Source organism: Zingiber officinale, chromosome 7A (assembly GCF_018446385.1).
Source record: "Zingiber officinale cultivar Zhangliang chromosome 7A, Zo_v1.1, whole genome shotgun sequence".
Lineage (NCBI taxonomy): Eukaryota > Viridiplantae > Streptophyta > Magnoliopsida > Zingiberales > Zingiberaceae > Zingiber > Zingiber officinale.
The window spans coordinates 136,901,665-136,925,873 of record NC_055998.1 but is presented as its reverse complement, the minus strand read 5'-3'; the positions used below and the strand labels follow the sequence as shown (position 1 = coordinate 136,925,873).

The 24,209-nt window shown below is 41.4% G+C and overlaps 1 protein-coding gene across 1 annotated transcript in view; it reads right to left on the bottom strand.

The window, feature by feature from the left end:
* Positions 1 to 21,532, bottom strand: part of LOC122002751 (lycopene epsilon cyclase, chloroplastic-like) — a 31,087-nt gene extending 9,555 nt beyond the window's left edge. Inside the window, exons 1-5 of the mRNA XM_042558055.1 lie at positions 21,006 to 21,532; positions 19,799 to 19,970; positions 3,936 to 4,071; positions 3,743 to 3,853; positions 3,569 to 3,671 (exon numbers count right to left, since the gene is read on the bottom strand). Coding sequence (XP_042413989.1) covers positions 3,569 to 3,671; positions 3,743 to 3,853; positions 3,936 to 4,071; positions 19,799 to 19,970; positions 21,006 to 21,320 — 837 coding nt within the window. The 5' untranslated portion in view covers positions 21,321 to 21,532. The remainder of the gene's footprint in view (positions 1 to 3,568; positions 3,672 to 3,742; positions 3,854 to 3,935; positions 4,072 to 19,798; positions 19,971 to 21,005) is intronic.
* Positions 21,533 to 24,209: the final 2,677 nt, after the last annotated feature.

The window sequence follows — 24,209 nt, the reverse complement described above, 5'->3', positions numbered from 1 at the left end:
CTAAGATTAAGTCATCATGGGGGTCGAATCTTATAGTTCAACTAGATTCATCTTATTTTAGGTGAGGTAGAGACTTTCTTTTTCCTCTAGTATATCTATTTCTTATCCTTCCTTTTATTCCTTCCCAGTTGTATAGTCTCCTTTACATTCATCTTCATCAAGTCGTGTCACAAGGGGGAGTCTATGGGTACTTGTCTTCCTCTTCCTTCCCAACAACCTTTGTTTTGTTCTTCCTTCTTCCAACATATCCAATTTTAGAATATTTGCATGTATCATATGCATGGTAAAGAATTAAAACAAAAAAATATTATTCGCATATTACATTCAGATTTTACATCATCCAACAAAGTTAAAGTTGTGCTTTCCATCTCTAGTGAAGACCTACCAGAGAAATCTTGTATTAGCACTTTGCTAAGTCAAATAGAAGGTCGAGTTGTTCTAACTTTCTTCCAAAACCCTTGAATGTTTTTTTCTTTACCTGCAATCTATTATGCGTTGATGTAATTCCAGCTTTAAAAGAAATACTCAATTCAATTGAGAGATTAGTTCCTAAGCTTTCTCACTTTGCTCTCTCTCTCTTTTCTCTTTCTTTGTCAAAGTGTTTAATTTATAGACAAAGATGGTTATATGCAAATCGAAGTTTTATGAAATGAGTTAGACATAGAGAGTATTTTTACCTTGAGCTTACAAGAGAATGTTAAGAGTATTAAGTTAATAGGATATTATATAGTGAGTCAAGATTTAAGATTTTATAATATTTCTATATATGGTCATAAAATGGATATCTCAACGTAATCATCATAAGACAATATAATATCGCCTTTCTTATATTCTGGAGCTTATTGACTGGAGTACCTTTAGTCATCTGTATTTTAAAAAAATTGCCTAATGCAAGTTTCCTAGAGAGTCTTTTGGAGATAAGGCCCTTTGGCCGTGTCGTTACTCACTAGGACTTTCCACCCTTGGCAGTGAATTTTTGCCTTCCCCAGGATTCGAACTCTAGACCTCCAGGCTAAGTAGTAGAGTTTATGAATCCTGGTAGCCAAGTGAGAGCCTCTCACTGGTCTAGAGTTCGAATTCTGGGGAAGGCAAAAATTCACTGCCAGGGGTGGAAAGTCCTAGTGAGTAACGACACGGCCAAAGGGTCGTCGGTCGACGACATGAGAGGTCGCCAAATGGGCCGACGACATAAGGGCCGCCACAAGGGCCGCCCAAGAGGCCAAAGGGTTGGGTCGTTATAATAAAAAGGCGCCTTTTTATTGTAACGACCCGACCCATTTGACGACCCATTTGGCGACCCTCAGGTCGTTGACCGTCGACCGTCGACCGTGCCGTTACTCACTAGGACTTTCCACCCCTGGCTAGTGGATTTTTTTGCCTCCCCCAGGATTCGAACTCTAGACCTCCAGGCTTAAGTACTAGAGTTTATGAATCCTGGTAACCAAGTAAGCTTCAACAAATCTTTTTATGTTCTTCTTGGTCTCCTCACTCATAATTTTAATTGTCAAAGAAGAGATGAATTATTGCCGTGAAATTTTAATGTCTCCTTTCCCTTGTCTATGTCAATTAGAGATTCCTTTGCTCTAAATCACCTTAACATAATCTTTCATTTGAAGAATTGACATGATGCTAAGAATAAAATTAAAGTAATATCACACAGTTTAATATGGGTTTGGCAATTGGATTATGTCCATAAATAAAGGAGAACACATTAAATATGATAACTATACAAGCTTTTGATATTGCTCATCTATTAAGCTTGTTTGTTTCTTGTCTAAAGAAATTAAATAGAGAAATAAGTTAGAAAATACTACAAAACATCTACTCTATAGATTACACCTTATTAATAACAAAATGAGTGTAGTGGATCATATAGAAGTGAAGTTTAAAATATGTTCCATGTTGAAGTTTTAGTCGTCACCCATAGCCGGAATAGTATGGTTCCAGCACCATGTTATGTTGACAAAAGACACTTTGAAGTATGCAGAGATGAATTTAAACTGATTTTATTCTTCTAATAATTTCATTAAAAAAAAGAATGTTGAGATGTTCATATAAAATTCCTCCTAAATTTTTTTTCGCTTAACATGTTACTTTTAAAAATAAGACTAGAGCTTTAGAAAAACATGTTACAAAAAGATATAAAGCATTACTTAAATTCATTTTAGCACATACCAACGGGGGCAAACATGCCATCAGTCGTGCCAATCAATAGTGGGTTTCAGTAATCTATCAGAATGCTACATTTCGATTGTGTCACTTGACACAACATGAAATTTCAAACCAAGCCTAAACCCTAAGAATAACATATATGGAGGCAAGCCTTAAATATTACAGCTACAACAATTAAAATCTTTAGTTTCTCAATCTTCCTACATTAAATATTTTATGAAACATATTTACATAACTTTATTTATGGTTGTACAAATCCTCTTAGGCTACATCTATTTAGAGAGAGGGGGTTTAGAGGGACAAGAAAAGGAGGGAGAAGGAGAGAGAGGAGTGATAAAAAAATTCTCTAATTGGATGTGAAGAGAGGAAGGAAAAACAAATATGCCTCAACATATTTTCCACTCTATTTGGAAAGTGATGATGATGATCAATGTCCAACGATGGTCCAGTCATGGTCTGACAATGGCTAGCAGTGGTTCAAGGATCAGATCTATAGTTCATCATGGTCTAATGGTCAAACAATGATTTGTAATGGTTCTGTGGTCAAATTTAATAGTCAATGGTGGTTTGACAATTAGATTGGTAGCTGTCAATGGTCCATCAACAATCAATGACGGTTTGCAATGGTTCAGCATAAGTTGATGATGGTCGAGACTGATGACTCGGGGCAGTCGATGATGGTCCAATGGTGGTTTGACAGCCACTGATAATTGACAATTGGCAATGAAGAAAAATATATATTGGTTTTTTACCATTTCCCTCTCTCTTCTTTCAATCTGTCCATAATTGGGTGTACTAAATTTGGATGCGAAGAAGTCAAGGGATCCTTAATTTTCTGCTCCCCATAGTTTCATCTAAGTAAACATATGCTTCTCATCCTTTCCCTCTTCCTCCCCTTCATTTTAGCTCCCTTCCTTCCAAGTAGACACTGCCCTAGGGTTTTGAGGGTTGTTTAATGATAAAGCAATCTAAAACCTAATTAATGCCATTCCAAATGGGAGGAGGTAATGAGTCTAAGTAACAAAGACTATAAATACCAACTATATATCTCTATCACAGTTCAATCCACCACATGGTTAAACAAGGTTTATTATATGCGAGCGGCTAAAATCATGTATTCCTTGGGTTTTATATCAAGTCGTCATTTTATACAATTGTTCAGAGATGTTGTATAAGATTGTTTATATGTCAAAAGTTAGTAGCTTTGTTAAATTCGGCCAACAGTTTAATAATCTATTAATATGGTACTATACCTCAAATTAAAAGATGTAATAAGCACTATAAATTTCATCTATTAAACAATAGCTGATAACTTGATATTGAGAAGAAAAACTAGCCAGAAGAATCTAAGTGTAACAACAGGGTGACACAAAGATTAATACGAATTGTGCTGTACCTCCACTTCAACTCCATATGCTGTTTGCACTGAAACACGAGGACCTCCTACATCATACTCGAGAAGTTTTCCGGATGCAGCTCCAGAAGCAACAGTAGTGAGCCTGCACTTTTGGAAGTTAGCAATTTAGCACTGAACTCTCATATCAGTAATAACATACATATCTTGGAGTACCTGCAAGTAATCATATAATTCTTTTCACAAACAACTATGCTACATCCATTGCTTCCTTCAATAATTTTTTCCACTTTTGAATTGAGGTACATGACTCCATATTCATGACACCTGAAGATGCAAACGGTATTAGTTACCATTACATTTAATCACTATGTTTTGATGAGAAATGAATTACAAACAATCATGTTACCTTCTCAGCAATGCTTCATGCAATAAATGTCGGCTAACCCTACCATATGGACGACCAATGAAAATTGGTTCATTACTATCAAGATAGACAATTGTATCACGCCAGACATGCTCAATGCAGCTCTCTAAGCCAAGATCTAAAAGGACAAAAAGGATCAACAACAAAAGGCAGCTCTTATCCAATAGCTCTCAAGATAAATGCGAGGAAATCAAATACTAAGGCAGCCAGCCATTTCTTAAATATTCTGCTTAGTCTAGATTTAATTGATACTAATGAAATAGAATAAAATGTGATGGAAAACAAAGTCAGTGGATATATAGTAGGTTATATCCCCTGTGAAATTGGGTATAACAGGAAAGACATCAATCTGCATTAAGTTGGAAATTATCAATGGACAAAAAGGAATTTAAAATACAAAAATCTATATATTAACTTCACAATCGAGGCTTTCGACCTTCCTCCAGAAGATGAGGCAAATGCATGACAAGCTTTCCTCCATAAAGACTACAAACAGTGAGCCATTCTGGAGAAAACAATCAGCTTTCCTACATGATGACAAGGCTTCCTCTATGAAGATGAGGAACAACAAGTCTTTTGCGAGGTGTGGGCAAGATTATAGGGACCAACAAGGCAGGAAGCTCCGTTTCTTCCATTAGGGTGCTATACAAGGATCGACACCAAGATCATAATAACTGATATAAGCACTAGCATGTCTCATTCTGATCGATGACTGATATCCTAGCTCGAAATAAGATTCTAAACTTGTATTAACTTGGATTTTTTACTTAACTAACGCAATTGTAAGGTGTGTAACTCCTTATTCAATTCTTTCTACATAATTGTATACATGTTAAGTTATACTTGTTGGAATCGGAGCGCAATAGAAGACATATACTAAATCATAGATCTCTTCGTGGTACATATAGTTTTATACAAAATAACATAAAACATACCTCGAGTACTCAATAGGCGTGAATGATATCACAGACAGATAAGAGCCCTTGACACGATCCGTTAGGTGCTAGTCTCTTGGATCGACAAAGCCTTGGAAGCACTACCGATCTCTTTCGATGGAAGAAAGCGAAGAAGAAGACGAGGGAGAAATGGAGAGAAGGAATTCGCTTGAATCTTTCCAAGGATGGCTACTTATAGCCTCTAAGGAATATGAAGAGTTAAGGTCTCCATTAATTTTTCATTTATGATCTCCGTTAATTAGGAAGATAAAGAGTTATGACCTCTATAAATTCTTCATTTATGACCTTCATTATGATGACTCTTCGAATTCTCCATTAATCATCATGATTATGACTATTCGAATTCTCTCTTCTTTGGATTAAATAAATTCATATTTGATCTGGATCTCGACTAGCTTATGATATTTCAGAATTAATTAATAATCTAATTAATTAATCAATTGATCAATTTTAATATCCACTAAAATAATCAATTATAAATAATGTTCATGTCTACGTGCTATGCGTGCGACCCTCTAGGTTTTATACATAAAGACAATGTAAATCCATACACAGACTAAGGTAACCGTCTAACAACAGTTTTTAGTCACCCAACATGATAAAATTAATATTAATCATAAACTATAAACCACTATGAACCGATTATTGTATAGTTCAATCTCTTCATCTAAGCTTACATCTCAATTAATTTGATACATTATGCATCATTACCAAATTAATTGTTTTACATTATTTCCAAGATATAATAGATTCCTCTTGAATGATAAATCATTCCTCCCATGCCCATGAATTTCGAATCATTAATATCTCTATCAAGTGGCCCGGATGCTAACTCCTAATCCAAGAGAGCGATGAATCCTTTATTGACTTAATACTATTCTCTCTACGCTTTGTCATACACCCAACTACCGTATTAATCACAATCCAATTAAAGATTGTTTTTAATGGCGTCAAAGCACATAACCCCACGCATAGAATTAATGAAGGTCTCAAGTCAAAAGATCAGTTACACTCGTTCATAAGAGGAATGACCAATAATGCTTAATATGTAGTCTCCTCTTAAGCGAGTCGTGTCCATTGTACCTCTAAACTCAAGGCACCCAAGTATAACATGGATATCCATCCCTCGGTCTATCTCGACCTAATCATAATTAGCGTTGATCTAAATATTCATGTCCCCTCTAGATATCTATCCGATCAAGGACTGTTTTCATATTGATATACCCATTAATAAACTTTATTGATCCGGCGGTAAGAATGGGGGACCCACAGATGGGGTCCCGTCCGAGCGGAACCAGAGATTACCCAGCCAAAGGTTTGGGTTTCCGACGCCAAAGCAGAAGAACCGGAGCCGAATGGCCGAGCGGAGGTGTCCGCTCGGCCGGAATCGAATGGCCGAGCGGAGGTGTCCGCTCGGCCGGAATCGTGGCGAGGGAACAGTGGTTAGCCGAGCGGCCTATTCGCTCGGCTCGGGATATGATATGTCAGCAAAGGCATGATGATTAGACTGTACGCAAGATGGAACTATTAAAGGCCCCACCATCACGTCACGGAAAGGTTGATACAGTAGCAGTATGGTCTTATGGATGCCCTTCTGACAGGCCCACACCTAGGCATGGTCGAAAGCAGGTGATCGCTTCGATTGGTGTGCCCAGGCTCCTTCGAGAGGTCTATATAAGGCCTCCATTTCTTCAACCGAAGGTACACAAGTCTACATTTTCGGAGCCGCTTTCTTATTCCCTCGCCTGACTTGAGCGTCGGAGGGCCGTCGCCGGGACACCCCCCCGGCTCGGTTTTGTTGCAGGTTCGCCGGAGCACTCGAGGATCCAGCAGGGAGCGCCACATCCCCAGCGTCCATTGACCCAGGTTCGGACAGGATCAAATTGGAGTGATCCGGTAGTAAGAATGGGGGACCCACAGATGGGGTCCCGTCCGAGCGGAACCAGAGATTACCCAGCCAAAGGTTTGGGTTTCCGACGCCAAAGCAGAAGAACCGGAGCCGAATGGCCGAGCGGAGGTGTCCGCTCGGCCAGAATCGTGGCGAGGGAACAGTGGTTAGCCGAGCGGCCTATTCGCTCGGCTCAGGATATGATATGTCAGCAAATGCATGATGATTAGACTGTACGCAAGATGGCACTATTAAAGGCCCCACCATCACGTCACGGAAAGGTTGATACAGTAGCAGTATGGTCTTATGGATTCCCTTCTGACAGGCCCACACCTAGGCATGGTCGAAAGCAGGTGATCGCTTCGATTGGTGTGCCCAGGCTCCTTCGAGAGGTCTATATAAGGCCTCCGTTTCTTCAACCGAAGGTACACAAGTCTACATTTTCGGAGCCGCTACTGACTTGGCGTCGGAGGGCCGTCGCCGGGACCCCCCGGCTCGGTTTTGTTGCAGGTTTCACGGAGCACTCGAGGATCCAGCGAGGAGCGCCACATCGGCCCATCGTTGACCTGTGTTCGGACAGGATCAATGGCGCCGTGGGAACGCACCGATCCGAGCGGAATAGATGGACGAGGCTGGACGACCTCGCCCGGGGAGAAACTCGACGCCTAATGAGGCAAGAGCGGCTAAGCTCGTGGAGCAACAGAAATGAAGGCTCAAGCCGAGCGGAAGCCCAGGAGGAACGACCGGAGATGCATTAGAAATGGGGGCAAAATAAGGGTCCGACCAGCACTCAAGTGGGAGTAACTCCTGCCCCGATATCGGTCCGACGAGGGAGCCATGATGCGTTTCGACAAGTATATATATTCTTCATCACTCCACGGGTATTCGGGAGTCGAGGAATTGGGTCAGAACCCTCGCTGGTCGGCAGATCAGTTCTTCAGTTATCCTCTTTCCGTTGTAAGATTTATTATAGTTCCTCGAGCTAAAAGCCCCGTGCCACTCGGCCGAGAGTATAAACCGAGCCAAGAGCTCGATGGGAAGCCCGTGCCGCTCGGCCGGGAGTATATTAGCCGAGCCCCGAGCTCGATGGTAAGACCCCGTGCCGCTCGGCCGGGAGTATATTAGCCGAGCCCCGAGCTCGATGGTAAGACCCCGTGCCGCTCGGCCGGGAGTATAAACCGAGCCAAGGGCTCAATGGGAAGCCCGTGCCGCTCGGCCGGGAGTATAAACCGAGCCAAGAGCTCGATGGTAAGACCCCGTGCCGCTCGGCCGGGAGTATAAACCGAGCCAAGGGCTCGATGGGAAGCCCGTGCCGCTCGGCCGGGAGTATAAACCGAGCCAAGAGCTCGATGGGAAGCCCGTGCCGCTCGGCCGGGAGTATATTAGCCGAGCCCCGAGCTCGATGGGAAGCCCGTGCGGCTCGGTCGGGAGTATATTAGCCGAACCCCGAGCTCGATGGTAAGACCCCGTGTCGCTCGGCCGGGAGTGTATAAGCCGAGCCCCTAGCTCGATGGGAAGCCCGTGCCGCTCGGCCGGGAGTATAAACCGAGCCAAGAGCTCGATGGGAAGCCCGTGCCGCTCGGCCGGAAGTATATTAGCCGAGCCCCGAGCTCGATGGGAAGCCCGTGCCGCTCGGCCGGGAGTATATTAGCCGAGCCCCGAGCTCGATGGTAAGACCCCGTGCCGCTCGGCCGGAGGTATATTAGCCGTGCCGCTCGGCCGGGAGTATAAACCGAGCCAAAGGCTCGATGGGAAGCCCGTGCCGCTCGGCCGGAAGTATATTAGCCGAGCCCCGAGCTCGATGGGAAGCCCGTGCCGCTCGGCCGGGAGTATATTAGCCGAGCCCCGAGCTCGATGGTAAGACCCCGTGCCGCTCGGCCGGGAGTGTATAAGTCGAGCCCCTAGCTCGATGGGAAGCCCGTACCATTCGGACGGAGGTAAATTATCCGAGTCAAACGCTCGAGTATCGAAGGCCCCGTACCGTTCGAACGGAGGTATATTAGCCGAGCCAAAGGCTCAAGGATCGAAGGCCCCGAGCCGTTCGGCCGGAGGTAAATTATTCGAGCAAAATGCTCAAGGTCGAAGGCCCCGTACCATTCGGACGGAGGTAAATTATCCGAGCCAAACGCTCGAGTGTCGAAGGCCCCGTACCATTCGGCCGGAGGTATATTAGCCGAGCCAAAGGCTCGAGGATCGAAGGCCCCGGACCGTTCGGCCGGAGGTAAATTATCCGAGCCAAACGCTCGAGGATCGAAGGCCCCGGACCGTTCGGCCGGAGGTATATTAGCCGAGCCAAAGGCTCGAGGATCGAAGGCCCCGGACCGTTCGGCCGGAGGTAAATTATCCGAGCCAAACGCTCGAGTATCGAAGGCCCCGGACCGTTCGGCCGGAGGTAAATTATCCGATCCAAACGCTCGAGTATCGAAGGCCCCGTACCGTTCGGACGGAGGTATATTAGCCGAGCCAAAGGCTCAAGGATCGAAGGCCCCGAGCCGTTCAGCCGGAGGTAAATTATTCGAGCAAAATGCTCAAGGTCGAAGGCCCCGTACCATTCGGACGGAGGTAAATTATCCGAGCCAAACGCTCGAGTGTCGAAGGCCCCGTATCATTCGGCCGGAGGTATATTAGCCGAGCCAAAGGCTCGAGGATCGAAGGCCCCAGACCGTTCGGCCGGAGGTAAATTATCCGAGCCAAACGCTCGAGTATCGAAGGCCCCGGACCGTTCGGCCGGAGGTATATTAGCCGAGCCAAAGGCTCGAGGATCGAAGGCCCTGGACCGTTCGGCCGGAGGTAAATTATCCGAGCCAAACGCTCGAGTATCGAAGGCCCCGGACCGTTCGGCCGGAGGTAAATTATCCGAGCCAAACGCTCGAGTGTCGAAGGCCCCGTACCATTCGGACGGAGGTAAATTATCCGAGCCAAACGCTCGAGTATCGAAGGCCCCGTACCGTTCGGACGGAGGTATATTAGCCGAGCCAAAGGCTCAAGGATCGAAGGCCCCGAGCCGTTCGGCCGGAGGTAAATTATTCGAGCAAAATGCTCAAGGACGAAGGCCCAAGCCGTTCGGGCGGACGTGCGATATCCTTGCATCGGCATAAAAAACCAAAGGCCCCGTGCCGCTCGGCCGGAGGTAAATTATCGGAGCGAAGCGCTCGACGACGAAGGCCCCGAGCTGCTCAGCCGGAGGTATATTGTACGAGCCAAAGGCTCAATTCCGAAGACCCTGTGCCGTTCGGCCAGGTAAACGTTGTCCAAATTAGGCTTAAAAGCCCGACGAGCTCCGTCGTTAAAGATCGAGAGCCGCGCCGACCGGCTATAAATATCCGCGCCGTCGAGCTCTAACGTTAAAAATCGAGAGACGGGCCGGCGTCTATAAATCCCCGAGCGGAAGACCGACGAGCTCCGTCGTTAAAGATCGAGAGCCGCGCCGACCGGCTATAAATATCCGCGCCGTCGAGCTCCGACGTTAAAAATCGAGAGACGGGCCGGCGTCTATAAATCCCCGAGCGGAAGACCGACGAGCTCCGTCGTTAAAGATCGAGAGCCGCGCCGGCCGGCTATAAATATCCGCGCCGACGAGTCCCGTCGTTAAAGATCGAGAGCCGCGCCGACCGGCTATAAATATCCGCGCCGACGAGCTCATCATCTAGCCGTTCATTTCAAAACAAAGGGCGTCCCATCGTACGGAGCGTCACCGCCACTAGAGACGAGCCACGTGGCGCTCTGTCACCAAGCGCAATTAACGCGCTCATACCGCGCATGCTTCGGCTTAATGAAAAAGACTTGCGCGATTTTCAAGAGGATTTAGACATGCAAACATCCACGTTGGGCGCCAAGGCATACAAAGCGAAGAGCCGAGCGGATAAATTTGGCATGAGGGCCGAACGACTCAAGGGATATCAGCAGCGGCGATAAGGCGACGACCGCCCGCTCGGACACACAGTCCAGTCAGTCGGACTCACTGGAGGCAAGTGATCCGGCGGTAAGAATGGGGGACCCACAGATGGGGTCCCGTCCGAGCGGAACCAGAGATTACCCAGCCAAAGGTTTGGGTTTCCGACGCCAAAGCAGAAGAACCGGAGCCGAATGGCCGAGCGGAGGTGTCCGCTCGGCCGGAATCGAATGGCCGAGCGGAGGTGTCCGCTCGGCCGGAATCGAATGGCCGAGCGGAGGTGTCCGCTCGGCCGGAATCGTGGTTAGCCGAGCGGCCTATTCGCTCGGCTCGGGATATGATATGTTAGCAAAGGCATGATGATTAGACTGTACGCAAGATGGCACTATTAAAGGCCCCACCATCACGTCACGGAAAGGTTGATACAGTAGCAGTATGGTCTTATGGATGCCCTTCTGACAGGCCCACACCTAGGCATGGTCGAAAGCAGGTGATCGCTTCGATTGGTGTGCCCAGGCTCCTTCGAGAGGTCTATATAAGGCCTCCATTTCTTCAACCGAAGGTACACAAGTCTACATTTTCGGAGCCGCTTTCTTATTCCCTCGCCTGACTTGAGCGTCGGAGGGCCGTCGCCGGGACACCCCCCCCCCCCCGGCTCAGTTTTGTTGCAGGTTCGCCGGAGCACTCGAGGATCCAGCAGGGAGCGCCACATCCCCAGCGTCCATTGACCCAGGTTCGGACAGGATCATTTATCATTAATCATATACGTACAGAAAAGTAAATAATTAATGATAAATATTTTTTTTATGAAATAATTATCCACAAAATAAATAAGGAGTGTCTTGGCATATAAGTGCACACACTAACAATCTCCCACTTGCACTATTGTCAAACACTATGAACTCTCAGTCCTAGACTCCTCACATGGGTCTCATGTTTCTGTAGAGCTAAGACTTTTGTGAGTGGGTCTGCGATGTTCTCGCTGGTATCTACTCTGCTAACCAACACATCACCCCTCTAAACAATCTCTCTGAGGAGGTGATACTTCCTCAGTACATGCTTGGATTGTTAGTGAGACCTTGGCTCCTTTGCCTGCGCTATGGTCGTATTATTGTCACAGTATAGCACAACTAGATCAACAATGCTAGGAACCACATCAAGCTCCGCTATGAAGTTCTTGATCCACAAAGTTTCCTTTACTGCCTTTGAAGTTGCTATGTACTAGGACTCAGCTGTTGAATCTGTAACTATCTCTTGCTTGGAACTCCTCCAACAAACAGTTGCATCATTCAGACAAAACACATAACCTTGTTGCGACTTGAGATTATCCCGATTTGTCTGAAAACTGAAGTCAGTATATCCTCTAACGACCAATTCTTCGTCTCCTCCGAAAACTAAAAACATGTTCTTTGTTCTTCTAAGATACTTGAGAATAATCTTTACCACGGTCCAATGATCCTCTCCAGGATCTGACTGACATCTACTCCTCATACTTAATGTATACGAGATATCTGGTCGAGCGCATATCATAGCATACATTATGGACCCTATAGCTGAAGCATAAGATATCTTATCCATTTTACTTCTTTCCTCTTGTATTCTTGGACACATAGGCTTTGAAAGATGTACACCATGTGACACTGGTAAATATCCTCTCTTGGAGTCCTGCATACCGAATCTATTCAGCATTTTGTCAATGTATGTACCTTGACTCAACCCTAGTTACATGCTTTGTCTATCTCGGTATATTCTAATACCTAAGATATAGGTTGCATCCCTAAGATCTTTCATTGAGAAACACTCTCCTAACCAAGTCTTGGTAGATTCTAGGCTAGGGATGTTATTGCCTATAAGAAGTACATCATCAAAATACAACACTAGGAACGTACTCTAACTTCCAGTAATCTTCTTGTAAACACAATATTCTTCTGGATTTTTGACAAAAGAAAAATCTTTAATGGCTTCGCCAAATCGCATATTCCAACTCCGAGATACTTGTTTTAGTTCATAAATGAACTTCTTGAGCTTCCATAACTTATTGGCGTTCTTTGATTTTATAAAATCGGGAGGTTGTACCATAGATACTTCCTCCTTAACCTTCCATTTAGGAAAGCAGTTTTAACATTCATTTGTCAAATCTCGTAATCCTTGTAAGCTGCTATAGGTAGCAAAATCCTAATGAACTTAAGCATTGCAACGAGCAAAAACGTTTCATCATAGTCAATTCCTTGACGTTTATTGAAACCCTTTGCCACAAGCATAGCTTTATAGGTACTTATGTTCTCTTCCATGTCAATCTTTTTCTTGAAAATCCATTTGCACCCTATGGGTTTTACCCCAGCACATCAACCAACTCCCAAACTTGGTTGGTGTGCATAGAGTCCATTTCAGATTTCATGGCTTCTAGCCATTTCTTATAATCATTTGAAGCAACTGCTTCCTCATAAGTCGACGGTTCATCATTTTTGATGAGTAGCACTTCCTCATCTTGGGTTACCAACCAACCGTATCTGTTTGACTCTCAGTATATTCTTGTAGACTTACGTTGATCTCATGTTTCTTGAGCAGTCTCGGATGAAGGAGACACTTGTACTTGTGGCATTATCTCATTGTCCAACTGTTCATCTTCCAACCTATTTGTAGAGTCTATAATTTCTTCAAGACTTACTTTACTCCCACTCCTTTCTTTAGAAATAAACTCTCTTTCCAAGAAAGTAGCATATCGAGCAACAATCACTTTGTGCTCACTTGGGAGATAAAAATAATATCCCATTGTAGCTTTGGAATAACCTATAAATGTACATTTTATGGATCTTGCTACGAGCTTATTAGAATTTTCATTCTTCACGTAAACATTACAACCCCATATCTTAAGGTAAGATAAATTTGATTTCTTTCCAAATCATAATTCATAAGGAGTCTTATTAACTGTCTTGGTTGGAACTTGGTTAAGTATGTATGCTACTGTTTCTAAGGCATAGCCCCAAAATAACATTGGAAGGCTTGCATGACTCATCATTAATCTAACCATATCCATGAGTGTGTGATTTCTCCTTTCCGAAACACTGTTCCACTCTGGCGTTCTAGGAGGTGTAAGTTGAAAAATTATCCTACACTCTTTTAGGTAATTAATGAACTCTTGGCTTAGATATTCGCCACCTCGCTTTCACGGCCTTAATCTTCTTGCCAAGTTAATTTTCTACCTCATTCTTAAACTCCTTAAGCTCGTCTAGAGTTTCAGACTTATGTCTTATTAAGTAGATATATTCATATCTAATTAAATCGTCAGTAAAAGTCACGAAGTAGGTATACGCTCCTCTAGCTTGAACTTGCAATGTCCCACAAACATCACTATGTATGAGTTCTAGTGGTTCCTTTGCTCCTTCACCTATATTGGTTAAAAGCTTCTTGGTCATTTTTCCTTGTAAACATGCTTTGTATTTATTTATGGGCTCTAATTCAAAAGAGTCCAAATACCCATTACTGAGTAATCTAGCGATGTGTTTCTGGGTTATATGACCAAGTCTATAGTGCCAGAGATATGTCAAGTTTGAGTCATGCAATTTCTGTTTCAATACAATAAATCGGTTCATCTAAGTTAAGAACATAAAGACCATTATTCAATGAGTCATTCCTATAGAATACATTGTTCAAATAAAAGGAACATAACTTATCCTTGAATTGAAAAACAAATCCCTTAGCGTCCAAACTCAACACTGAAATGATATTCTTTGAGAAATTAGGAATAAAATAATAATTTTCTAAATTCAAAGCAAATCCATTAGACAAATTTATTGAATAAGTTTCTACAGCTAACGCAACAACTCTCACTCCATTAGCTACTTGTAGGTCCATCTCGCCCTTGGACAACTGTCTGCAGTCACTTAGACCCTATATATTCGCACAAATGTGAGAACTACTTCCTGAATCTATGACCCATGATGAAGAAACAGAAAGATTGCACTCTATCATCCGCTCCACTGGCATTCTTCTTCATAAAAATATAGCAGTTTTTCTTCTAGTGACTTTTCTTGCCACAATGGAAGCACATGGCCTCCTACTCATCAGATTCGGGTACATGCATCCCTTTCTTAAGCTTCTTCTGAGCTTGATATCTAGGATTCTTCACTGCATTAGCCTTGGGATGAAATTTCCTAGTGCTAGGACGCTTGTTGGTCTTTCTGACCATCATTACATGCAATGAAGGATTTATCTTCATATCCTTCTCAGCAGTTTTCAGCATTACCATCAGTTCATCAAACTCTTGTCCATGCTCTTGTTCATGTTGAAGTTCAACACGAACTGGAAAAATGATGGAGGTAGTGATGATAAGACCAGATCAATAGTTAAGCCCTGGTCCAATTTGAAACCTAAGCTCTCAAGCCTCTCTATGTAACCGATTATCTTGAATACATGAGACTCAACTTGGTTCCCTTCCTCCAGCATGGTACGCAATAGTGCTCGAGAGGTTTCATACCTCTCTACTCTCGCACTTTCTTGGAAGAGTTCATGCAAGTGCTGATCAATCTCCCTTATTGACGATAGAATTCACATATTATTAATGATAGCATATGGTATATATAAATATCATTACAAGTGAAAATAGGGAAATTACATAAATTAGGAAAACAATAAGTATTTCCTAATAATAATTATTCTCTAATAACTAGGAAACAAATAACTATTTTTTAATAATAATTATTCCCTAATAACTAAGAAACAAATAACTATTTACTTATAATAATTATTTCCTAATACGCCCTCTCAAGATGGTGTCCCAGAAATGACACCAATCTTGCTGCAAATAGCAAACAACCGAGGTTGAGAAAGCGACTTTGTAAGTGCATCAACCAACTGATCCTTAGCAGGAATATGAGTAACTCGTAGTTCAGAGGCTCGCACCAAATCACGAACAAAGTGATAGTCAATAGCCAGATGCTTCATCCGAGAGTGAAAAACAGGATTAGCTGAAAGGTACGTGGCACCCAAATTATCAGTAAAAAGTGCAGCAAGCGTAATAACCGGAAGAAACAGATCTGTCAAAAGTGATTTAATCCATTGGATCTCAGTTACTGCAAAGGCAATGACACGATATTCAACCTCAGTCGAAGAGCATCATCAAAGTCAACTTTGACATTCATAAGCGCAAGAGCGTCAATATTTCTTTTGATGTCCTGCATATAATCAGTGATAGATCTGTTACCCTGTTGAGGGCTAGCAAGATTTTGACGATGAGTCATAATCCTGCCACGTGAGGAAGTGGCGTAGGTTCTCTCCAGCGTCTGTCATGCGTCTCTAGATGAAGTTGATGAAGACATAAATTGCACAAGAGTAGGAGACATCGAACCTATAATAGCATTGAGGAGAAGTTGATCCTAGCGGAGCCAGAGAATATGATGAGGATTCGCCTGAGGGAGCATGGCATCTGTAGGCGTTATCTGCGTAGGGGGGTAGGGACGTGAGCCATCAACAAAACCCAGTAAGTCATATCCGAATAGAAGAGACGTGAACTGCAAGCACCAGGCAGAATAATTGGAGGTGGTGAGTTTCAACGGTGCCTGAGCATTAACGTTGAGAACCACAAGAGAGACTGGAGAATCCGGAGTATTTGTGAGAGATAGTCGACGGGTGATGTCGTCGATGGCAGCCATTGTAGAAGACGGCTGGAGCCGGCGGTTGATGTCGTCGGCGGCAGCATTGTAGAAGGCGGCTGGTAGGTATTGTGGAGAAAAGAAAGAGAGAAAAAAAAAGGTTGCTGTTAAGCTTAGGCTCTGATACCATATTGACGATAGAATTCACATATTATTAATGATAGCATATGGTATATATAAATACCATTACAAGTGAAAATAGGAAAAATACATAAATTAGGAAAACAATAAGTATTTTCTAATAATAATTATTCTCTAATAACTAGGAAACAAATAACTATTTTCTAATAATAATTATTATCTAATAACTAGGAAACAAAAAACTATTTACTTATAATAATTATTTCCTAATATCCCTAGCACTCATGTTCTCATGATATCTCTGCAACTCGGGAGACATAGAAGACAACATGATGCATTGCACATCAATGCATCTGTCATATATTGAGAATAATATGGCTGATCTTCGTCTGAAGCATCGGATGTAGGTTCATCTTCGAGCACGTAAATTTTCCTCGCATGTTTAAGACGATTTTTAGTTTCCTATACCAATCCAAGTAGTTGGAACCAAGGAGGATATTCTCTTTCTCGAGAATGCTTCGCAGTGATAAGGTACTTGTGTTTGTCATCTAAAATTTAAAACAAAGTTTTAGTATTTGTGGAATATATTTAATAAAGGATTTTATAACTCCTATTATTTTATTCAAGTCCAACAGCCCTCCCTGTTAGAATCAGAAATTAGTTGATAACAATTCCTAATAGGACCGAAATCCTGAATCATATAGAATGCACATAGCTGAGTTATACCTACATGCTACATCATCAAGTAGGCCTTAACTTGTCAATCACAAATCTATGTGACTTTCAATATATTCTTGTTGAGCCTTATATTCTTAACACTTGTCCCTCAAATCAATTGACCTTAGCTAAACATGTCAACGAATTCGAGTTAAGTCGACCCACTAATAATTATGATAAATATAGATGTTTTAACACAAACCCGCGGCTGAGTTGTACCAACTTATGTAAAAACTCTAACTATCATCATAGTTATTAGTGGAGGGCTTTTAACAAATTTTGACTTTAATATATTTAAGGGATTTTATAATTATTAAAATGTCTCATCATAATTAACTTCTTGTGCATTTGCACAATCTCATTACGAGATTTATCTCCATTAATCCTTATAGTCTTTTAAGACAAATAGGGTCTCGGAGATTTTAACATATTAATCAACTTATGCCATAAGAAATTTATACCTAAATTACAATATGTATTACTTTACAGGTTTTTAGACAAAATTCATTTCTATCATGAAATGTTAAGGCATATAACTTGAAATAAAGAAATTAAGATTTCTTTGAAATCTCTCGAAACACTGATTCCTCAAATAAATTTAGAAGAAGAGGCTTCGTATTATACGATCCAACCACGAATTGGCTCTGATACCACTGTTGGAATCGGAGCACGGCAGAAGATATATACTAAATCATGGATTTCTTCGTGGTACATATAGTTTTAAACAAAAATAACATAAAAACATGCCTATCAAGGACTCGAGGTATGTTTTTATGTTATTTTTGTTTAAAACTATATGTACCACGAAGAGATTCATGATTTAGTATAGGTCCTTGATAGGCATGTTTTTATGTTATTTTTATTTAAAACTATATGTACCACGAAGAGATTCATGATTTAGTATAGGTCTTCCGCTGTGCTCCGATTCCAACAATACTTTTCATTTTGATGTAGAACTAAGACAAAAAAAATCACACAACTATAAAAGAGAACCAATTATGGTTTGAAATCTTGCATTGTGTCGAGCGACACAATTGCGATCTAGCCAGTTCAGTAAATTATCAAACCTCAATCATGTTAGGTATGGGTATTCTCTCCCATGCCAATTGTACTTGTGTCAATGAGTATTCTACCTTGCAACTTGTCAAACCTCAACATGCGATAAAGTGTGTTTTTGTAAAGTCTTCTAAGATGTTAATTTGAATCTTTAATTCCCTCTTCAATCTAGGTCTGTGTGTTTTCGTCTATGAAATTTTGTGCTCAAGTAGTATTTACTCTCTACAACTTTGTGAGAAATTTCCTTGTGTTGAGGATAGTCCAATATCTATTTGAATTTCTAACCTAAGTCTGTTGGCTAAGGGTTAACCAAGATCTTCCCAATGTCACATGTTGCAAATTCTCAAATTGATAACAATACTCAAATACATTTAAGAATGATTATTTTAGATTTATCAGCATGTAACATAGCTCTCAAGTAAGTGTGGCACCATATCTTTCTTCAAGTGTACATTTGCTTTCAGGTGAATGCTTGATAGGTGGTTGCCTATTCATACTAAATTGACTTGAACTCATTCAAAATTTCTTAGCATCTAGAGGAAATTATTATGCTGGCAAGTCATGCATGTGCGAAATCAGGCTTTTTTACCATCACTCCAGTGAGAAATCATTGGATATACACACAAGCGTAAAACTTACAAGTTAATCCATTAGTAATAAAAATCATAATGTTCTCATGGAGTGAGAAAACATATTGACCACATCCAAATGGCTTTTGGAAAAGATAGTACAGACCCACTTTGTCTCATACAAATGCTGCTTTACTACCATTAGATATGCTCGAACCCAGTCAGCATCAACTTAACATATAGGTTCAACTTTATTTCATGGGTGGTTGAATTCTAGCTTATTAGGATCAAGCTCAGATAACTGTAGTCCAATCTTGATGCTTTGTCTTCAAAAAGTAATTACTTGGTAAAAGGAAGAAATTGGTTAATAATTTAGTCAAATCAGATTAATACAGGACCAATTGGACTGAAGTTATCCTCTATTGTCAAGATCCATTTCTATCTTGTGTCCGCTATGACTTGAACATTTTATTTTTTTAGCATCTAGTATAATAATAGAACAGAAGGAAAGTCTTGGTGCAATCGTAAAGTTATTGTCATATGACGTTGTGGTCACATATTCGAGTGGTGGAAACCGCCTCTTACAATGCAGGGTAAAGCTGTGTATAATAGACCCAATGTGGCCTGACCCTTTTCAATTTAATATCCGAGACCTGCATTGGCAAGAGCTTCGTGCACGGATTATCCATTTAATATAATAATTGGATGTCATTCTCATCCCATTTTTATGATTAACAATGACAAATTTCAATTATAAACAACTTAGTAAGATTATGTGCAGCATATATCTTATCCGACTTGGTAAAAACTGTACAGTTGAAGGGATTAATTCCTTTGAATTTATGATTTCTGATAAAATCTCTTTTGGCTTGATGAAGTATGATAATAATGTAGTCTCCAGTATAAAATTAAGAAGAAGAGTTCGAAAGTATCTTTTGTCAGCAAGACAAAAAAAAAATTAAACTATAAAAACTAATTCATACTCTAAGAGAGAAGAAAATTTGCCAATATATGAAAAGATGATAGAATACTTACCCTTAAACTCATCTTCCCACACACCATAATTATTGGTAAATGGAAGATCTGGTCCAATGAGACCAACTTGCAATCCTTTTTTAGCTGATTCTGCAGCAAGAGAAAGACCAGCTGGACCACAGCCAATTATTATTAAATCCAATGTAGAACCCTCAGCAGATATAGGCAATAGCTGAAAGAAGGATTTGCAACTACTTTTATTAGATAGAAAACATACTAGTCCAAACAAAAGTGAATTATACATTAAGATGAATTCAACATTACACAAATATCTAAAAACTAATACACACTACCTGTACACTGGTACTATTCCTTCTGTTAATTCACAAAGATTAGCAAATCTGTTACATCGTAATGTTTTCCTGTAACTTCACTCTCTAGTATAAATTGAAAGTTCATGCAACAATGAAGAAGCACTAAATATATTGGTCATACAGCGAAATGTTATAGATGAACCATGATTATCCAATTTGGTCACATGCTCCCGTGGTTGTTTCAATGTATATGAGTTAATTAGTACTTGGATGCCAAGTGTGCTAAAGATGGTATTCTGGCAATCCTTGCTACATTGACACATTTTTGTGGTCAAATGATATCATATGAAATTCATGTCAATACCTGAAGGAAAAATAAATGCATATTCACTCATAAGCATTTCTTTAGCTTACAATGAAAAGTCAGCTCTAGCCATCTTACCTTCTCAAACATTTTGAGAAAAGATGCTGGAAATCTAACTTCTATCATCTTTTTAGGATTTCAAACTTATTAGCAAAGGGCACTTTTCTCAACTAAAATGGTATTCTAAATTTCCTTGAAAAGTCTAGAAAAAGGAATAAAAAATAAATGTTTTGGCTCATATCAGCTACAATTGGGAATTTAGTTGAAAAATATTAGTGATGATTTCACAATATAACATAAGTCCATTACAAAACTAGGCTACAATCCGTGATTTTCTGATTTATCATAACGAGGTTGAACCTCAGGCATAGACTTATCTTCCACAGTTCAGGCACCTCATTCATGTCAACCTGTCACTTTCTAAAGTGCTTAACGTTGAGAGTAAAAAGATTTAACATTGTATGCCGCGATAAGGAGAAATGAATTAGAACTTGGTTTGACGTCCATGAACAACAAACAGAGGGATAGGGGAAAAAAATTGAAAAAAGAAAGGATCACATCAGTGTATAAAAGAGAAGCCAGATAAAACCTTATCTGCGATCTTGCTCTGTCTCTCCATTTGTTTAGTTTCCTGCATTCGGACAAACAGCCGCTCACTCCCTCCCGCCTTAACGAAATCCTCCTCGTCCGCAAACTCTTCCACTCCAGAGACCTCGTCCCTGGTGGCGACGCAGCTGTCCGCGCCGCCTCCAACTACGGCCCGCACCCTGAGCAAGGCCAGCGACCGGCGCCGCTGGCTTCGAAGAAGCTTCTGCCCCGTAACTGGAATCCTCCGCCTTCGAAAAATCCACTCATCAGCATGTACGGATATTGCAGCGGTGCTCGCGCGACTGAAGCACTCCATTGCCGTCGCCACCTTCTCCGCTCCCACTGCCACTCCTCTTCGGCCGAAGGAACTCGAGCGATCAAAGATATGGATCAAAGCTTGAGGAAGACAGAGACTACGCTCAGATTAGGTTTTCGGAATATGAGCTCTCGATGGAGCAGATGCACGAAAGAGAGACACGGAGAGTAGCAGGAAAGCAGAGAGAAAGAGGAAGTGAAGAGCAGCGTTCTGCCATTCTCTAAAATGAACGGTTGAGCTGTTTCATCCGCAGCCATCCCACGTGCCATTTATTTATTGGAGGTTTTCTAGAAAACGGTCCCACTTTGTGGATATGCCTCGTCCTTCGTAGTGTTTCCTTTCCGTCGTGTCATTTCTACCCTTCGCGTGGGCCAGCACGTCGTACCCATCTGCCTTGTGGTTGAAGAAACTGGCCGGACAGCTTCCGACCCACGTAAGATTCTGTTTGGGTAGCGTATTGGGGTTGGCGTAAGGACTCGAGAGAGAGCGACCCAGCGTAGCACAGATTTCGATTTTCAAAAATTTTAAATATTAATGTTGATTGATTTTTATTATTAAAATTTTAAATTTAAAGAGTTGAAACGAATATATATATATATATATATATACAATGGTGATATCCTGCGGGACTTCATTTCCGCGCTTGTGCGCGACTATAGAAAATGAAAGTCGACGTGGCTTATTTTATTTCCTTCTTTTCCTTAGCCATTACGTGGCTTTATTTGATGTTTCTTTTATTTGACTTATACAATGCTTTGCTTTTTCACAGAACGTCGCGCACAACTCTCTTCGGCAAGGAAAAACGACGAAGCTAGGGCACGCCGTCCTCGCCGCGAAGCTGTTCTCTCGGCCGCGAAGCTTCGCCGCGAAGCTGTTCTCTCGCCCGCAAAGCTTCGTAGCGAAGCTAGGGTAGCGAGGCGACGCTCTCTGTGCTCATCAACTCTCACAGCGACGAAGCGAAGCTCTACATTCTCGCCCCGACGCTCGCCGCATCCTCTCACAGCGAAGCTTTCCCTCCCTGTGCGGTGTCCTCTTCCCTCGACGGTGAAGCTTCGTAGCGAAGCTAGGGTAGCGAGGCGACTGCAGCAAAGTTTCTCCTTCATTGTTCCGGCTCACTGTCATTTCCTCTCCAGGCATATAGGGTTTTCTATCGACTTCTAGCCCTAGTTTCGCCCCTCTATGTGAGACTCCTATACCTCATTTCTATTTGCAATTCATTTTTCTTGACATGTATCTAAAGGATCACACTGTTTCAATTTTCATGCGACTTTAGAAGATCCATTTTTCTTACCCATTCCTAAATGAAATGATACAAAGCTTAATATTAAAATTTATGTTTTTGTTTAGCAACTTGACAGCTAATCACCATGGCAGATAATTAATAGTAAGATTCAAGATGAGTTTGGGCAATCCGGTGGTTAACAACTGATTTTGGTTAACGATTCAATTGAGATTTTTAGCTATTTATAATTGAGGAAATGTGCAATTTTATAATATTTCTTTTTCTTTACTAAGAGTCCTTACATCAATTTGTATTCGTTATATAAAAAGTCACATCTGCTTTTCTAGCAACTGATTGTGTTTTTTTTTGTCTTATTGTTATCTTTGTGTTTTTGTTCGGGTTGCATGCATGAGCTTGAAGTATCACTCTTACAATATTTTTTCTGGCTATTTGATAATGATATGCAGAATTTCATTTCATCTACATCTGAAATTTCTTAGCAATGGGTGAAAATCATAGTGAAGATCAGCTATACATTCCTCAAGTTGCAGATGATCGAAAGCCAAAAAATGGGATGGAATTCTCATCAATAGATGAGGCTTTTTTATTCTATAACCAATATGCACGCGAATCCGGATTTAGTGCCAGGATAAATAGTAGCAAGAAAAATAAGATAACAAATGAGGTTGTGTGGAAAACATTTGTATGCTTTAAAGAAGGTCATACGGATGATCAACGGAATAAACAAGCAAAGGGTGATCAACGGACAAGGGAAAGAACACGTGGTGAAGTTAGAACTGGTTGTAAGTCAAAGATTTCACTTGTCAAGAAACAAACTGGATCTGCATGGGTTGTCACTAATTTCACAGAAGGTCATAATCATCTACTTTCGACTCCTTCAAAGGTGCATTTGCTACGCTCACATCGTACTGTTTCAGCAGCAAAAAAAGCATTGACTCAACGGTTTTCAGAAGCCAATGTGCCAACTTGCCAACAAATGCGATTATTAGAGATAGAATATGGAGGGCCCGAGCAAGTAGGATGTACAGAAAGAGATATTAGAAATTTTGAGAAAGAGCTAAGGGATGAACAAAAAGGTATCGATGCTGAAACACTAATCGAGCTATTTGCATCTGAGAAAGAGAAAAATCCAGCTTTTTTCTTTGAATACCAGACTGATTCAGATAACAGATTCAGTAGATATTTTTGGGCTGATCATGTATCAAGAACGGCATATAGTGTATTCGGTGATGTGGTTGTATTTGATATAACATATAACACCAACAAATATGGGTTGATTTTTGCACCATTTGTAGGAGTGAATCATCATCACCAGACAATTATTTTTGGTTGTGGCTTTATAAGTGATGAGAAGACTGAATCTTTTGTATGGCTGTTTAACAAGTTCATAGAAGCCATGCCTAAAGGTGCACCAAATGTGATTATCACTGATCAGGATCCTGCTATGACAAAAGCCATTGCCCAAGTTTTCCCTCAAACAGTGCACCGATATTGTCTGTGGCACATACTGAACAAATTTCCAGAAAAATTGCATCCTTTGACTTTTCGTGACTACTATCAAAGTATAAATAATGTTATTAGAAATTCTACAACGCCTGATGAATTTGAGAATTCATGGGAAGAGGTTATCAAGTGTGCTAATTTAG